Raw genomic sequence first — 19182 nt, forward strand, 5'->3', positions numbered from 1 at the left:
CGTGACTGTAGGTAACCATAGAAACTGAGCGGAGCTGTGGGCTCGGCCTGTTAAAACTGTCACCACTGTGTAGTGTGAGGAAGGACGGAGGCACTGGTGTTGCATTCAGGCGCAGTCAGGCAGACGGCCGTCGGCAAACCAACAGGATGTCATTTTACTCCACCAGAGAAAGACGGTAAAACAATACCACATCACCATGGCAACATGTTGTCACACCTGTATTGTTTTGCCTCGTGCTGGCGGACCACTTGTTTACATAGACGCTTGTTTATCCTGTTACATGCAGCGTCTGTTGTCTGTCTGACGTCTGCCCGATTTCATGTGAATGCAACATCAAGAATACGTTCAGATATGCAACCGCACCGCTAGATGGGGGGAATTCCTACATATTATACCTTTAACACATTCTGTGAAACAAACAAGCCCTTTTCTGGGTAAATGTTTCCAAAGTTACATTTTTGACAGGCAAGAAAAATGAAAGTAGCAGGTAAATTTAGATGTGTACTTATAAAGCAGGTCTGTAAATCATGAATTAGTGATGGGATATCCTGTTTCTGAGGCTGTTTTTTGATAAGATCCAGAGGTAGGCTCTAGGTAGTTGCAATGAGCTGCTGGTTTTATGTGTAGTGAGTGAGTGACATAACTAGGTAAGGTTGTGTCGCAGTGGTCCAGAAAATCAGCTTTTTTTTTATTGTATCATATTCTTAATTGGACGATTAAGGAAAAATTTCAAATCCGAAAATCCAATGCTGACTAGTGGATTGATGATAATGTAGATGGGATATTAATGTCTATTTGTCAGTCTTTTCTTAGTCCAAAAAGTCTACTGGATGGATTGTCCTGTAGTTCCACAATGAGGGGGAATGTCTCAACTTTTGACTATCATATCATATCATATCATATCATATCATCACATCACATCAAAACACAATCATATCATATCACGTCATACACACATAATAATAGCACAAAACCTTTGCACAGTCAGATCTGATCAGATTCTTCTAATGGCACAGTTTTGTACAGTACAGTATATGTACATTACATTATGCACATTTATATTTGGCACAGAATTTGTTGCTATTTCAGTTGTCTTTTCTATTTATATTTTATTCTATCCTCTCTATTTATTCTATTTGTAATGTTTTATTTTATAACATATACAGTAGTTTATATGTTCTTTAACTTAAGTTCTCTATATTCAAATTGTATGTCCTTGCTGCTACTGGATGCTTAAATTTCCCTTTGGATCAATAAAGTATAAAGTGAGTAAGTCTGAGTCTACTATTCTGGCAGACACATTGATGTTCCCCTGCATAAACCCTTGAATTGTAATTTTAGTGGTATCACATTTATGTTCAATCCTTTGGTTTGTGACCGAATTATCTGCCAAACTAATGACTTTAATAGACCAAACTATAATGTGTTTTATCACTGAATGGTCCCTCATAACCACATATTTGAATGCTACTGATGTTAGGATTCAGCTTTGACATTACAGTAAGCCTCAAGGAGCCACTACATGGCTGCAGACTGCAGTCTACTCAGTGGAGCCTGTATGTATTTCATTTCATTTCATATACTATAATTGTCCCCGTAGGGAAATTTGTCGTGGACTCACCGATGGTCCGCAGTTTAAAAATAACAGAAGAAAAACAACATTGAATGATCGCACCAGGCGACACACATCACACATGCGAGACAGGTACACAGCAAACAATAAATGTCAATCGATCAATTACCCGTACTGTTACAGTACACAGCAGCATAAAATATCAATCAATCAGTCAATCAATCAATCAAACATCCAATCATCAGTCAATCAGTCAGTTAATAACCTGTACTGATACAGTACACGGTAAACAACCCATATCAATCCGTTACCCATACCATCACAGCACACAGCAACAATAAATGCCCAAACCATTACAATACACAGTGTTTTGTCACTTAAAGGTGCCAGAATGATACAACTATGGGTAAAAGGTGTAGAAAGCCATTCCATGGAGATCTTTTTAGGTGTATTAATTGAGTTGAGTTTTTTTTTTTTTATAGTTTTAGATCTAAAACATTTTTGGTTTAAAAGTGGGCTTCAAAGACAGTGGTCGGAGAAGGTCACAGGCTGTATAATAATAAATAAAACAGACTAGTTGATAAAGATGCTCATATTTCTGGCCAAAGGCTGCGACCCATCGTCATGATTTCACAGGAAGAAATGAACCAGTGGGACCTTAATTTTCTGCTCAAAATCAGAATTAGCGTTACTCATCCTCATGTCTGGCACTCAGAGCTTAGGGCCAGTTGTCTGCATATTTCTCAGCATGTTGTGGGGCACAGCCACATATTTGTCACCAAGATACCACAGTCAGTTCACTGCTCATGTCCAAAAATAATCCCTGACAAAGAGCATTTTACAGATACTGTCAGGTTTCATTTGACTGTCTTTGATGAATTTGGCTTTTGAAGTGTGTGACAGAGTGAACTGTGTTGTTCATGCAGCGCAATTATTAACACTTTGATGTAGACGACAGCAGAAATACTTCTTAGCACACGCACACGTGCACACACACACAGTCTCAATCACACGTGTGCATGCACTTAATAAAACTTGAGGCAGAGTCGTGATAAATCAGCTGTGTTCTAAGCGCCTCTTTACACGCTGCAATACCTCCATCTATTGCTTTAAAACTATATGCACATGCACAAACTGCACAAGCTTGAATTTTTTTTTTAGTTTATTAATAGAAATACAAATATGGATACGGTTGTGTAATGATGGCAGTGATGATTTTTGAAAGAAATATTCCAGATCTGTCCCAGAGGTTATTATTATTTTAGATAAGATATTTTTGGGGTATTTTTGCTTTTATTTGGTAGAATAGAGGAGAGAGACAGGAAAGAGGGGAGAAAGACTATGGGATTGACACGCAGTACACATCAGATTATATGAGTTTCTGTCCGACTCATGATTGGAGACTAATGTCTATTTAAATATACCCATGATAAATGTGTAGCATATCACAAAGTAAATTAAACTGTTTTCAGAAACAGTGAATGATGAAAACTAAATGTGCGTAAAATGAAAAATCAACTTGAAGGAGGCCTGCCCAGCTAACGCTCTTCAACCGGGCAAGTGGCTCCCGTCAAAGTTCGCCCTATAAACCTGCATTTTTTTCACACCGACAGGCTCAGATAGTTAGGATGAGTGGCGACAACATACTAGAAAGGAGAAATGAACGTATGTCTCTACCTTTAGCGTGTCTCTTCCTTGACTGGCAGTAGTCATCCCTGGTCAAAGTGGTCACAGCAGACCCTGTGGTCGGCACGGCGACGGCGCAGTGCATCCACAGGAGTGTTAGCATCCATTTGTAGCACAGCTAGCTGTTAGCCCTAACTTGTGAAAGCTCTGTGAAAGCTGCGCGAAGAGGAGCCCAACATTTTGTTGCTACATTTTGTAAATTCTCAAGTTGTTGTGGGACACTCATTGTAACTATCTGAGCCTGTCAGTGTGAAAAAAAAGCCCGTTTATAGGGCGAACTTTGACAGGAGCCACTTGCCCGGTTGAAGAGCGTTAGCTGGGCTGCAGGCTGCCTGCCCGGCTCAATACTGCAGCCACCTCAATAAAAGTATTATCCATCACTCACGCATACAGAAAAACATATGAAAACTGGGCCCAGGTTGAAAAAAACCGAAGTTTCCCTTTAACATGGGGTGTTTTCTGTTATAATAATACAATAAAATAAATAATAAAATTAGGCTATATAGAAAGAAAACAAACTTAAACAAAAGAAGGGCGTTTTAGGGAAATATTGTTTCCAGATGTCTGGAGGCTCATTGAAGAAGTCATTCTTTCCATTACAATTTACTTTCTATATTTAATTAACAAACTAACTCGGTTAACTCTTTGGCTTAAATGATGGAGTTGATTTGCATGAGAGTGCAGCCAGTGTCTGGACTGGTTTGTATGCAGCAGCTGTGATGTGGCAGCATGAGGGACTGTGGTCCCAGGAGGAAGTCAGTTGCTCCTCATGGAAACAGTATCAGATCCAACAAAAGGCTCTGCAGGAAGGCGGCAGATCACTGAACTTCATTTTGTTGCATCCTTTGTTGCCTTGGAAACTAGTGGGGGGTGGGGTATGCAGCTCTGCAGCTATTTTGTCACCCCACCCACCACCAGTGAATCCCCACTCTTCAGACCTACAACACCTCAACAACTCCGAATGCGAGCAAGCCTGATATCAACCTCTTTCTCCATCCTGGATAACAGACAGCAGCACAGACAACACAGTGTTTGTGTGGTAGTAGTGAGACGGTGGTGTAGTTTCATTATAACAACCGGGCATTTAAAAGGCCTTTAAAAATGTTAGTTTTAATATGCGAAAAACACGGTTACTGTCATTCTGAGCTGAGTGGAAAATGCCGGTCCATCCACAAACTGTTGAAGAGCAGATGGGCTCCCTCTGTTTTACAGCCTCTCTGATTCTTTTGTTTATCCAGTTTTATGTTACATCTGCCGGCTGCACTTTTGATTCAGCCATATTGTTGTCAGTGTGAGGGGTAATTTAACACCTGGCTAGAAAATTTCCCATTTGGCTCACACTGCCATATTTAGAGTGGTGTTTCTGTAAAAAATGAAATGAAACAAAATTGAATTGATTAAATTATTCGGGTGTACTCAACAGTAAGACAGTCCATATCCAGCTGTTCACTCGCTCGACAGCATGTAGGTGTCTGTGTTTACAATCCATTTACACATGTTTTCCAGCTCATGTTTTCAGATTGAATCATTCATTGCGTGATATTGTACTGTAGGTTCAGATCGGTGCTGAGATGCAAACTTGGCTGTTGCCAAAAATACAGTTTCGGGGTATTCTATGAGCAATTGGCATGAATTAGCCTCTACAAAGTCTTGTTTGACTATGACTACAACTTTCATGTTTCTAGGGCCACCAAAGTTAACGCAATGATAACGCGTTAATGCACATTACTTTTGATGCCACTATAATACATCCATGGAAGCGACGCAAGCAGTAACGTGTGGATAAAAACCTCAGAAACTGATTTAGAAACAGGTCTTCTGAACGGAAAGTTCAAGCTTCGAAGTACTGCCAGATCGTTCTCTTGAAAAGTTATTAAAGGGATAGTTCAACATTTTGGCAAATTCACAGATTGGCATAATCCCTGTGCTCTTAGGGATAGGTTCCTTACCTTTAATTGTTGGTGCAAGCTGTTCACAAGAGGACAACTTGTCCACAAGAGCATTTTACAGTTGATGGATTGTGTATTTGATGAGTTTTGAGGGAAAGGCGAAAGTACCGCTCGCCTCCATTGCATTAGCTGAGCAGCTCGCATCTCTGCTCCACTGATGTAAAAACAGCTTGCACCGACAATTAAAGGTACCCCTACCACCTATGACTATAGAGATTATGGCAATAGGGAAATTTGCCAAAATGTTGAACTATCCCTTTAACATTTACTGTCGATGTGTTTTGGTCGACCCAGTTGAACTTTAGGCCTGCGGTGCATTTGGGTCAGTGTGAACACAACAGCTCTCGCGTGCGGCTACAGCCGAACTCTGACCGCCTCCGGGCATCGATCAGCTTTAACTGCTTGGACCGCTTTTTTCCAGTCAGTTGCCATGGATACATGACGCTCTGTCAGTGCTGTGGCGTTGGGACCGGCGTTGGTCTGCAGCAGTAGGCCTTTGTATGAAAACAGCTACCACCAGAGTGTGTCAGTACCACATCACAGCTGATGCAGAGCCCAGAGACCAGCTGTCCAACCAGTCCACCTCCAGGTAACTCTGGAGAATATTCTGGACAGGGTTGTTGCAATAATAATAAACATACATTTACATGATGCCAACATATTTGTCCACTCCCATGTTAATAAGAGTATGAGACTTTTCAAAAATATCCCTCTTAAAGGGACTACGAGGAGTTTCCGAAAGCGAAGTGTTTTCACACTACATTTCCCATGAGCCTCCACGGGCACGGTGAAATTCTTGGATCGGCGCAAGACGGACGAAAGCGAAAACATTTGCTGAGAATGTTTTCATTAATCAAGAAATAAAGTCAGAGATTTGAAGACGATCAGATACGGTCGTAGTTCCAACCATAAACAACGATCCGGCGGCGTTATTCCCGTGACCCGCCGGGCAGCGTCCAGGAAATCGAAAGTAGGAAATGCTGGGCGAGTAGACTACTAAATAATAATATCAAAATAACTATAAAGACAAAATTTCTATATTTATCGAAAATGAACCCATTAACAAGTGTGGGTAACGTAGATTCATTCACATTAATATGAGACTTTTTTTTATAACCAAAAGCAAACTCCTCCCTTTAAGGTACATTTAGAACAGATGTTCAGACATGTGCGATTAATTTGCAATTAATCATGAGTTAACTATGGAAATCATGTGATTTATTACGATTAAATATTTAAATTTATTGACAGCTTTACTTTTCACAGTTAGCAGCTAGTTAGCACCATTTAGCAGCTAAAGGGACTGAAAAAAAAAAACCGAGCTAAAAGATGAGGACTGAATGTTAATGTTGCTGCAGGTTGTGTCTCATTTCTCATGTCAGCCTCATGCTCGCCACTTATTCAAACTGTGTTAAGAAGTACCAGACATGAAAGGCTTATAAATACATTCAAAAGTTTTCATTACTGGAAAAAGATGAAGTAATTATTGTCTTCTATTATTTAACAACCGCAAGCAGCAAAAACAATATCAAGCCTCTCTGGACATGATGTCATCAATCAGTATTTCAGGTATTGTCAGGCTGAGGTGTGGAGCCTCAGTGGTGATCCTGTCTTGAATGAATGAATGAATGAATTCATTTATTTCGGTATATCAAGCTTATATAACTGAAAGGGTGTAGGTTGAAGCCAAAGCTTATATACCCCTACCCCTTTTACCTTAAAAAATTAAAATAAAATAAAATAATATATATATACGCATTAATACAATAAGATCAGATCACAGACATTTGAAATTAATCAGTACACTTAAATTAATGATCACAACAAAGAATTGTACAAAGCGCATAACCCAAAATAGTACAAAATCATTGAACTTAATTTTCCATACTGTAACGAGAAATGATGTTGTTCTTATAAAGTTTTTTAAAGCTGACTAGAGTACAGCATAATTTAATATTTTCAGGACAGTTATTCCAGATGTTAACCCCTCTAACAGAAAGACAGTGATTTTTTACAGTAGTTCGAGTCTTTGGTTTCTCAAATAATAGTGGTCTTCTCAGGTTATAACTGGAATCCTTCATTTTAAACAGATTCTTCATGGATGTGTCCTGTCCGCTGTGTGTTGCCTTGCCTTGCCTCCCTGCAGGCTCTGGAGCATCTGTCAGGATTGTTTATGTGTGTTTGTATTGTGGCGGTGTGGAGATGTCAGTTCACATCCACTCACATGAGCATCTGGCTTCTCATATGTGATGTGACCAGTCTGTCCCCGTCGTCTGTGACAGGTGTGATAAATGACAAAACAGGAACACAAGTCAAGTGTATGCATTAGATGATTATACAGAGATACAGGTTTAAATCACAGCTCTGATGCATGTCTGTGAAGAAGCAGCTGTGCAAGAACGTTGCTTAAATTTAATAGTGTAATCCAACTATCAAAATACTGTAGAAGTAAAAGCAGACGAAGGAATGAAGGTGATCAGACATTTTGGTTTCCCTGATATCAGAGCTTCTTAATGTTGAATTTCTTGTTAAATGTCCCACAGCACGATTCCAATGGGCCTAAAGAGAGACACCTGCAATGCTTTATTTGGCAGATGTCAATAAATCACCCTGAGGTGTCACTTGGCCATCTTTGTTATCCAGCAGAGAAAAGCACTTCAGAAAAGCACCCCCCCCCCCAAAAAAAAAACAAAAAACTACTCAATCGTTGATGGTTTCCATTGCTTTCGTCCCCTCTAAGAATATTATGAAAGATCTCCATACCTTTCATCATAAATGTTTTTCCAGCACAGGATATCCCACAGTCCTGTAAGTCCAACACTGAGGCTTGGTCTGGTAGTAGTGGATTTCCAGGATTTGGCTATGGTATGTTTTGCTTATAACAAGCAAAATATAATCATAGTCTAAGTCTTGTTTGCCTTGCTTAGTTTACAATTTACAGGTAAAATACCCAAAATGTTTGGTGCACATGAATAGTCTTATCCCTGTGACATGTGACATCATATACCGTACATGACTCCAATCCAAAAAGCCTGAGTCTGTGGGCAGTCCCATAGGCACCAGTGATACTTAACAGTGAAGGTGTAAGTTGGAAAATGTTAGCATCAGTTCTGCAACTATGTCCATTACTGATAAATCTGTTAGTCTGTGGATGGTTGGGTTGACATAGTTTTGGTTGGAAATGTCCATCACAGTTTCCTAAAGTCCAACATTAAGGTCTTCAGAAACCCCAGAGAGAATTTAGTTTTCCTGTCACATAATACCAAGAAGAGCAGAATCTCACAATGAGAAACATGGATTATCAAAATACATGCTGATTAACTCTAACTGACTAGTTATTTCAGTACAGAATCTGTGTTTATATAACGTCTTGGTCACATCAAAAAAATATTAAAGTGGTGAGTTCATATGATACTAACAGTCCGTCCTGGTTTTAACTGAGGAACCTCTTCAGCGAAGTATCTCTGGTTGTGAAATGCTGCTTTGTGCTTCCCCATTTAAATATCTACATACAATCTCTAGAATCTCTGTGAGATGTCGGCATATTCTGGGGATTATGTTGCTTTCCAATGACTCTGCTTTTATGAGCTGCTGTTTCAAAGGTTTCCATATTCTGAAAGATGGATTTCCCACTTCAAAGAGAATCGTTTCTGGGCCACACTTGCAGCAGGGTTTGATCAATTTAGGAAACTGTAAGACAGCACTGTGCTTCTTGTTAGAGGTATAGTCAGTCTTTATGTTTGCCTGTGCATGAGAGTGACCAAGCTGTGAGCTAACTTCTGCTGTTTCCTCCCCCCAGACACGACGACCTGAAGGAGATGCTGGACAGCAACAAAGACTCCCTGAAGCTGGAGGCAATGAAGCGCATCGTGGCTGTGAGTATAAATAATGTTTACTCTGGGATTGCACTGATCAGCAGATTCGGCTGCGTGCCGAGTGAAGGACAAAGGCACGGAAAGTTTTTGGGCAAAACACAGCGTTCTTCATTATTCATTTACACTGACGGGAAAGACCCAGTGCCAGGGGCGGTTCTAGACACTCTAGAGGCCCCAGGCAAGAGCCCCCCCCTCCACCCCCCCATGTGTAATATTTTCCTCTTCCAAATACAAATGAGTAACAGTTTGGTTTGGACAGAGCAAGCTGATCTTCTGACAGCAGAATTGATGTTGGTATGTTAGCATTTGACAACAAATACATTATTCTATTGCTAATGGGTGAAATGAACATTGGCATTGGCAGCACTAAGGTATTGTATGCAGTTATACCATAACATCGTGCATACTTATGCAGTGCATACTAAATTCTGTGTACACAGCCATTGGCAACATCCTGTTATCACTGATACGGACCAACGTCAGCCGTCTCGGGGGGGGGGGGCCCTTCCAGTGCGGGGCCCTAGGCAATTGTCTGCCCCGAGCTTGCTCTTAGGACTAAAATCATAACTTTGACGGTAAAGATCTCTATTTAATGATGATTTAATGGAAGATGTAGATGATAATCCAATTCAAACTGTACTGTAGTTAAGATCCCGAAGCTTTCAGAGAATTAACATCCCTCACTTATGAGACAGAGGCAGTTTTCAAGGATATAACGACAGTGGCAAGAGACGCAAACTGCACTGTCAGCTGTTAAATATTCATCATCTGTGACAGATTCCTGCTTCCGAAGCTCCACACCCACCTCTTGATTCATTATCCCTACAGGACGGAGAGGACCAAGAGGGGCAATAGCATCTAAACAGGCTCAAATAGAACATAAATTAAGAGAAAAAAAAAGTTGCACCTTCTTTTACAAATGATTGAAACTCTTGAGAAACATCACCTTGTGAAATCCTCACTGTGTTTTCTGCTGTGTCTCATCTCTGCAGATGATTGCACGAGGTAAAAACGCTTCAGATCTCTTCCCTGCTGTGGTGAAAAATGTGGCCTGTAAAAACATTGAGGTTTGTGATGAGCCCAGTTTCTATTTTCTCTTGTATTTGTTATTAAAAAAAGCTTTTTCTATTATCTTTTACATTTTCTTTGCTTGTAATTTGTGTATGATCTTATCACATTTTTTAAAGCCTTGTGCAGTTTGGCTTTATCTCACCTGAACAAAATTGCAATTTTCCTCTTTCCTCTCCCCTTTTTAAGGTTTTTATCACTTGGCTTTATCTCAGTGAAAATAATTGAACTAATCCACATAATTTGGATTAAATCTCTCTCTCTCTCTCTGCACCCTCCCACAGGTGAAGAAGCTGGTCTACGTCTATTTGGTGCGTTATGCTGAGGAGCAGCAGGATCTCGCTCTGCTCTCCATTTCCACCTTTCAGCGAGGCCTCAAGGTGCAGCCCTTTCTGCCTGTGACAGTTCCTTCACATTTTCAAGAACCATGTTAATCAATCTGTACATGTACTTAAATCCTAAAACCTTTGTTTTATGATTTAACAGGATCCAAACCAGCTGATCAGAGCCAGCGCCCTGCGAGTCCTCTCCAGCATCCGAGTCACCATCATCGTCCCCATAATGATGCTGGCCATCAAAGAAGCTGCTTCTGATATGTCTCCATACGTCAGAAAGACAGCAGCTCACGCTATTCCTAAACTCTACAGGTGACCCACACTGACAAACTGAACTTTTTAACTCAGAGGCTCCTAAAACAAAGTCTTTCAGACCCACTGTTGTAGGTTTATTCATCATGATGAACTCAAATGATGTTTATTTTCTCTTTTCAGATTATTCTACCTAAGTATTTAATTGGCAATGCATGCTGGTTATTATAATAATAATGGTTCAAAGAAGCACAGATAGTGAATTTATGTGTTAAGAATCTCTTTTTAAGGAATCATAATTCACTTTGCAGCTTCCTAGAAAGAACCACCAGGCTGAGATCAAATGTAGTTATGACTTATTGCCATAGTGAAATTAAAGCCCTTCATGGCAGCACAAGGCACATCCTTCAGAAATCCATTACTGCTCCAGCAGTAAAACCCATCTGTTTTATGCTCCTGAGTAAAATTTCTAAGCACAACCGGTCCCTTGCTCTTTCTCCAGCATTTCTTCTTCCATATATTTAAGTGATTTATCCTTCTCTGCTCTCAGTTTGGATCCGGAGCAGAAGGACCAGCTGATTGAAGTCATAGAGAAACTCCTCGCTGACAAAACCACGGTGGGTTTACAGAACTTTGTCGATTCGGTGTTTATTTTACTCAAAGTTGCACCAGACAGAAGAATGGCCGTCTGTGCAGTGAAGACTTCAGCTTTTTAACAGCTTATCATCTGTTTCACCACTCTCCCTCTTTCTTGGGTGTATGAGCTGTTACAACAGAAACAGGCTTCATCTACAGGTTCCTTTTTTATAACTCTGCACTGGTGACAGCTGGTGGTTGGGGGCCGTTTCTTTCTCTGGGTTGGGGGCCACTACGTCCTGGTTCATGGTTCTCATGACCACCAAATCAAAGGGAACTTTCTAAATTAGGCACTTGGTCTTACGGATGACCTGATTTGTATTTGGTGATCGAAGGTCAAAGTGTTCAAAAACATTATCCTAACATTGTGGTTGTGCATGTGCTGCAGCTGGTGGCAGGAAGCGTTGTCATGGCGTTCGAGGAGGTGTGCCCCGAGCGCATCGACCTCATCCACAAGAACTACAGGAAGCTGTGTAACCTCCTGATCGACGTGGAGGAGTGGGGGCAGGTGGTCATCATCAACATGTTGACCCGCTACGCCAGGACGCAGTTCCTCAACCCCAACATCAATGTGAGTAACAAGCACATACACACACACACACACACACACACACACACACACACACACACACACACACACACACACACATACAGGATGTTGTAACCTCTGTTCTCTGGCACCTGATTTCAGTCGTTCAATTCAAATAGTATAACTCATATACTGTATTATATGGATTCATAACACACAGACTGAAATATTTCATGTCTTTATTTCTTTATATTGTAATGATTATGGTTTACATTTAATGAAAACCCAAATTTTAGTATCTCAAAAAATTAGAATATGGTGAAGCTGTTCACTATTGTAACCTAATGGTGTCACACTCTAATCAGCTCATGAACCTGAGCCTTTAAATGGTCTCTAGTCTGGTTCAGTAGCTCCACTGTCATGGAGGGACTGCTGACCTCCACCCGGTTCTACTTTATTCAGATGTCCTTGTATTCCTTCTGTGGTGAACGATGACTTGTCTCAAGCCTGTTAGTCACAAGAGAGACATTCGATAACTTAAATATCAACTAGTGACCTCATCCACAAGAACTACAGGAAGCTGTCTTTGTAATTGTTTTTATTTTTAATGTGTAAAGCACTTTGTGTCCTTGCAGGAAAAGAGCTCTATAAAGTTTTGATTGATTTGATTGATTGATAGTGTAATAACTAACAACAATCACTTTCATTATGGCTTCTGATAAATCATTTAGACTAGAACACTGAGAGAACATCCCATAATCTCAGTGTGATGCCCCCAGATTGCTTGTTTTGTAAAATAAATAGATAAGTGAATTACCGGTAATTCAATTTACAGTGAGATCAAATAAAATAGGAAAAGAGCATATATTTATAATATGATATTTAATGCAAATACTCTTTATAATTTCATATCACATGAGAAACTACTAGCCTGGCTAACACCAGACCTCATGTCAATGTAGATTGAGATTCGGTCTGGGAACCACCCGTTCATTTATTCGTATTTGAAGCGTGGTTTATGAAAGCCCAGAGCTGTTTATTGGGCGTTACGAATGTCTATCAAATGCGTCTGTACGTAGCTTAGCCAATCGTATCAATCACACCCGATGACGTATGTAGAGCCACAGAAATCTGATGAGGGAAAAAACGCCAAACGTTGCTCTTTTTTCAAAATAAACTTAAAAGACTTTCTGGCACTGCATCGAAAGGTAAAGCGTCTGCCGCCATGTTGGATCGACAAGCTATCAACAAAGTCGCTTCGGAGTGTCGTCATCGTCTTGCGGCCCCCTCCACTGTTCTGTGATTGGCTCCCTCGTTGACGGAGAAATTGGTCCAGGGTTTCCAGGCTAAATACATTTGCGCGTAAGGCATCATGGGTAAACCTAGGCTAAGAAACTACAGTATATGGTTAATAAATTATAACCCCAAATTTTTGTTGATTGAGTTTTTGCTAATTGTATAATCAACTTCAAAATAGATTTAGCACCCATACTACTGTGTACTGTGGAAAACTGTACTGTGGAAAACTTTCACAAAACAATGATGTTCCTCAGACTAAGAGACTTCTTTACACAGAGTATCTATTCATCTGATTACATGGAGGTCTATACACTGATCTATTGTTTCATTGATTCCTGCAGTAGCTTTTGCAAACTATAACAACACAGAAACAAGTTAACTCATGTGTGTTGTCAACAACAGCACATCTGCAGAGGAGTGGTATATTAGGAGATTACCAAATACGTGCATTTATTTGTTGTGCTGTTATTTTGTTGGATTAATCATATTCTTCCAGTTCTGCCATTGTGGCTGCACAGAGATACAAATTGAAATCATCCTCTCATTATGTTCTTCTTTCTCCGTTGCCAGTGTGCTGATTCTCTTCTCTGTGTTTTATCAGGTTTTCAGGCCCACCTGTCGACCTATTTTCTCATGAGCAGCCAGCAGCAAATTGAGCCATTTTTCATACAGTGCTGAACATTGTTATTGTGTTCGTACCTGGAGAATGCAGTGACAAATAATTTGCCCTGCAAATTTGTCTATCATCAGGAAGTCTAATGATAATGTGTTTTTGCAACATAGTGTTGTTGTTAAAAAAAAAGAACATATTCAAGAGCACATTACCATCTGGTGACTTCTGGTGACCTTTAAAGCTGCCAGTAACTACTTTCCATGCAAGAAAGGACAGTGTCTGATCCCCAGTGTCTCTGCAGGAGTCTCTGCTGGAGGAGGGGGGCGGGGACAAGACCTTCTACGGCTCGGACGAAGACGAGGATGAGGACGAGGAGGAGAAGGAGAAGAAAGCTGAGGCGGCCGCCCTGGCCAAGAGGAAGCCCTACGTGATGGATCCAGATCACCGGCTGCTGCTGAGGAACACCAAGCCTCTGCTGCAGAGCCGCAACGCAGCTGTGAGACCACACACACACACACACACACACACACACACACACACACACACACACACACTGGACATCATCACAACACAGCACAGTCCATTGATTCTCCTTTAGAGCCCGTTACCATGGCAGAGAACGCAAGTGTGTCCTCTCTGCAGTTGACCAGCAGGTTGGTGTTGTGATTAACTGAGGTCCGGGGTTTGTATCAGCAGGCATGTGTCCTGCTGAAGAGTCCTTAATCAGAGCTGACTGCGCACTCTGAGAGGAGGACAAGTGACGATTTCCTGAAGGAAATGAATAAAGCATCAGGCTGCATCAGGCTGCATCGGTGCTGCTGCGGTCACCTCGGCTGCCCTGTGTTGTTCCATGTGAGATGGGATGAAATCCACCTGTCATTTGGCTTTCTGCTCACTGATGCTGTCAGGCTTCAGGCAACTAAAGAGGAAAGCATGTGTTGCTTTAGTCTGTCAGTATCACCATCTTCCAGCAGAGACTTTGTTTGAATTTAACTTTTCATAGTGATGTAGTACTCCAGACCGGTCTTGGTCGAACTGGACTGGATTTCTTCTCCAGACCAGTCAAGATCACACAGCTGCAGTGACATCTTTTTTTAACTGCAAATGTCTCTCTGTTACTCACTCACTTTGGTTTATGTGATGTGATTCAATTACTTTAAGATAATTAACATTGTTCTACTATCTGCTTGTGTAACCATCTGAAAAACTTGGTGTCACCAGTGTCCACAGTGGGAGGAGACTTCAGCAGGTTCTGTGCTTTGTTCTTCTGTCCAATCCTAAATGGAGGAGCTAACTAAACTAAATTATTTTTGGATGAAATAGTATCAAATGGTCAAAGATTTATTTTATTTATTTTATTTTACCTTTATTTTACCAGGCAAATTGCTTGAGATAAAAAAATCTCTTTTACAAGCATGGCCTGGCCAAGAAAGCAGCAACAAGATATTGCCCACGTTGCAGTGTGTTAGCGGTCTGTGCAGGCAGAAATTACTTTTTTACCAGCGGTCAGGAGACTAGAAAACAAAGACTAAGCATGAATGAAGATTATTTAGAAACTGTTTCAAGAATTAGAATTAAAACTTTTTAACGATTCCAATCTCGATTCTTAATTCTTAATGGCTACCCTAGTGGCAAGTGTACGCCTACCTACCTGTCATTCAAAGAGAGCACGCTATCAGATGTACATACCAGTAACTTGGAGCCTGAATAAATAAATGAATAGATAAATAAATAAAGTGGTTAACACATTGTAAACAGGTAACTAATATAAGAATTCACCTCTTGTGTGGCTGAAATTACCTGTAGATACCAAAACTTTGTAGGTTCTTTGTAAGTAAACATGGCTGTAGATGTGTGTTTCTGCAGGTTTTGGTACTCTGTGCTTCCCCAAGGAGCATGGGAAATAAGAATGATACTTTTATATGAACAACTTGATCATATGGAAGCATCTGCTGGCAGTGATGAACCCCCCAGAGAGCCTGCAGCTCCCCATGGTTTTACAGCTCATTTTTAGTCGTCTGGCTTCAACTCACTATAAACTATCTGCTCTGCACCAAACAGCAGACCCATGCACTTCGCAAACCATCTGGTGAACATAGTGGAGCATTTAGCAGCTGGATAGACAGCTGTTTCCCTCAGGAGGTGGTGGAGAACAAAACAGAGCTGTATCTTTGGCTAGTGTTCCTCCATTAGCTAACATAGTCACCACAACACCTTTATAAGGTAACGTATAATGTCATGGTAACAGCTGGCTGTGCTTGTAATGCTGAATGAGACCTTAAAGGACCTCAACAACACTTTGAATGATTTATGACCAGATTTTGTCCTCACTTACACCTTAGAGCTGTAAAAAGAGTCCAGAACATATTCAACACTGAGTAAACGTGCACTGCAGCAGTGTAAGGAAGTGTGTGTCATAATCAATGCATTTTCAAAGATTTTTGCACAATCGGAACAGTGCGTTCAGCCATTCACTGTGTTGTGTATATTGTGAGATTGTACCGCAGCGTAAGATTTAGCCCCTGCTTCTCTCTTCTCATTCCCTGCACGTCCCAGGTGGTGATGGCTGTGGCTCAGCTTTATTTCCATCTTGCCCCTAAAGCGGAGGTTGGGGTGATTGCCAAGGCTCTGGTCCGTCTCCTGAGGAGCCACAGGTGAGCTTTATCGGCTATCATTTAAAATGAATTGTGTATTCAGACTGATACACCATTGCATGTTTTGAAACCACTCACCACATAACATATTATTGACACTCTCTGATCTGCAAATCTGAGAAATAGGACGGTGTCCCTTTTTAAAACATTTTTTCATTGTGCTCTAGAGCTACTCTCTATTTTATGACTTCACCCCTGTGCTTTTTAAGTGTCAGTGAAGCAGTAAGCATGAAGTTTATAGTTGTTATGATGTAGATTTAAGCAACGTTGCATCCCAGAAGTAGTTGAGCCAGTGGTAATGAGCCATCTCACAGCGTTACTGCACTGTCGCTGAGAAGGCTTGAGCTACGTTTATGAGTCTGACTTCAAAAGGAACAAAACACCATTCAAAAGTGACAAAAACACACAGCTGAGTGTGATAAGAGAACGCTGTAATGACCATGAAACCCAGCAATGCGGAAAACAGTATGACAACAAGAAAATGACAAGCGAGGGGAGTAAAACAAATTTTTACAGCGCCGATGGAGAAAGTGAAATTAAACAGGGAGCTCAGAGAGGCCGGGGTAAACATGAAGGCATAAAGCATCGGGAGTGATGACGGCACATGGGTGGCCTGTGGGCTGTAAGTCCTGCACACTGTCAGCTCCTTATTGAACAAGTGCTCCTGCAGATCGCGCCGTGCTGCAGTGGGATCATCACTCAGAAGTGGCTCAAGAGCAGCAGCTCCCTGTGGGGGATCTATCAGAAATCCATTGTTCTGTATGATATGTTTCTATAGACTTCATTATTTGGATGAAGTCAGTGGTGTTTCAACTACATTTATGCTTACTACCACAGTGTATAATATATAGATATTTTAGCTAGAAAGTTACACAACTTTCAAAAGCATTCAGCTCCCCAAATGCAGATGTAAAGCTACATGATCTTTTTTAGGTCAGTCTAGACTGCAGGAAAGCCTTGATGTGGTCTGCATGAAGCATGAAAAAGTAAGGAAAGTCGGTCGCCCTCAGACTTTTGCTGCAGTCACACAGTGCCAGCAGAATGAGGGGAATGGGAAACCTTCACACTGCATCATTTTGTGATCATGTGTTCCTCCACAGTGGTCACCTCCTGCCTGGTAGCCTCAGCAGAGAGATGACTTACATTTATTGACAAGGGACAACGGATATAAATAAAAAGTATATCGCAGATTTCTAATGTTATTAGTGTTAACATAGGATTTTAATGACTCATTATCATCAGCAAGATTTTGGTATCCTTGACATGAGGTCAACATAGCACAGCCGTGAGGAATTTCTCATGTTTCCAAACTGTCAGCATTAACAGATGTTTACTTTAGGAGATGTGTGAAAAGCAGCATCAGACTTAATGCTTTGTGCCAGCAGCTTGTCCAGAGCAGAGTTAACTCTTGTCTATCATCTTTTCTTCTTCTTCAAATTCTGTTTGGTGACAACTTTTTTGTACCATGATTCAAATATACGCAAATGGCCACCAGCTGATCATCAGTCTGTGTAGCTGATGGGAAGCGAAGTGAATAAGTCTTATGTGTGTCATTAAAGGAGACATATTATGCCCCTTTTTCACAAGTTAAAATAGTTGCCAGGTGTCTTAAAGACATGTCTGTGACATGCTTTGGTCAAAATCCCCCAAGGATCAAACATCACAGCTCCTTTTTTAATCCGTTCAAAACCGCCCTGTTCAGAACGGTTGGTTTCAGTTCCTGTCCCTTTAAATGCAAATAAACCACTGCTTTCCCCGCCCCACCCCCTTCTACTGGTACCAGGTAGGGGTGGTGTTAGGCAAATTCAAAAACCAGTAACATCACTGGAAGACAACTGAGGGAACAGCTCGTAAAACCAGGGAACCTTCAACCTGGGAGCCTGCACATTACAGATTGTTTTGTCAATTCTCACATTTTGGGGGCCGGAAGGCAAGACAAACACCCAAATATATGTTAAAGAGTCTTCAAAAAGTGATATTTCCATAATATGTCCCCTTTAAATCAATTAATTCCAGGTGTTTTCAGGTGTTTGATTGAACCTCTGCTCATGATGTTGGGTGGAACCAAGCTATAAACCTAAACAGAGTGAGATCAGTTGGTCAGGAGGCAAAACAGTGAGTTTACTTGTTGGGAATTTAATATTATTATTAACTTGTCAACACAGCGGTATTGACACATTAGCTGAGACTCGTGGGCTCATTTATCAGACAGTATTTCCATTCCTTGTAAATTAGCACACATGCTATGAGCTAACAAGCTGCCACTCATTTCTTAATAGTTGACTTAAATAACCGGACAAAGGTTTGTTCCATACTTCCATCTTTCACCTGTTCTCCACCAACCTCTTTGTGTTCTGTCTCTTCCTCCAGTGAAGTCCAGTATGTTGTTCTCCAGAACGTTGCAACCATGACGATCAAGAGGAGGGTGAGTTATTCCTGGTGGTAGTTTGTGTGTTAGTGGGTGTGTAGTGTACACCTTGAAACCAGTTGATGAAGCAGCTGCAGGTCCACTGAGGGTTTTTCTTCCTGTCTCTATTTATTTCACAGGGGATGTTTGAGCCATACTTGAAGAGCTTCTACATCCGCTCCACAGACCCAACTCAGATCAAAGTCCTCAAGGTGCTTTTCTTTTCTATTCTACACAATTCTCTCTCCAGTCTGAATCCATATCCATACTTTTCTCTTTTATCTCATTTATTTTCTTGGAACAAGT

General features: G+C 40.9%; 2 protein-coding genes across 6 annotated transcripts in view; both read left to right on the plus strand.

Moving 5' to 3' along the window:
- Positions 1–19182, plus strand: part of slc25a44a (solute carrier family 25 member 44a) — a 131526-nt gene that overhangs the window by 20635 nt on the left and 91709 nt on the right. The gene's annotated exons all lie outside the window — the stretch shown is intronic.
- ap3b2 (adaptor related protein complex 3 subunit beta 2) overlaps positions 1–19182 on the plus strand; it is a 55627-nt gene that overhangs the window by 10862 nt on the left and 25583 nt on the right. For all 5 annotated transcript variants that reach the window (XM_085778507.1, XM_085778505.1, XM_085778504.1 and 2 more), the window contains exons 2-11: positions 9008–9083; positions 10076–10150; positions 10436–10531; positions 10638–10798; positions 11289–11355; positions 11763–11945; positions 14117–14311; positions 16372–16469; positions 18840–18894; positions 19017–19088. In XM_085778507.1, coding sequence (XP_085634633.1) covers positions 9008–9083; positions 10076–10150; positions 10436–10531; positions 10638–10798; positions 11289–11355; positions 11763–11945; positions 14117–14311; positions 16372–16469; positions 18840–18894; positions 19017–19088 — 1078 coding nt within the window. The remainder of the gene's footprint in view (positions 1–9007; positions 9084–10075; positions 10151–10435; positions 10532–10637; positions 10799–11288; positions 11356–11762; positions 11946–14116; positions 14312–16371; positions 16470–18839; positions 18895–19016; positions 19089–19182) is intronic.

This window comes from Trachurus japonicus, chromosome 6, assembly GCF_045865225.1.
Source record: "Trachurus japonicus isolate A0001 chromosome 6, Traja_1.0".
Taxonomy (NCBI): domain Eukaryota; kingdom Metazoa; phylum Chordata; class Actinopteri; order Carangiformes; family Carangidae; genus Trachurus; species Trachurus japonicus.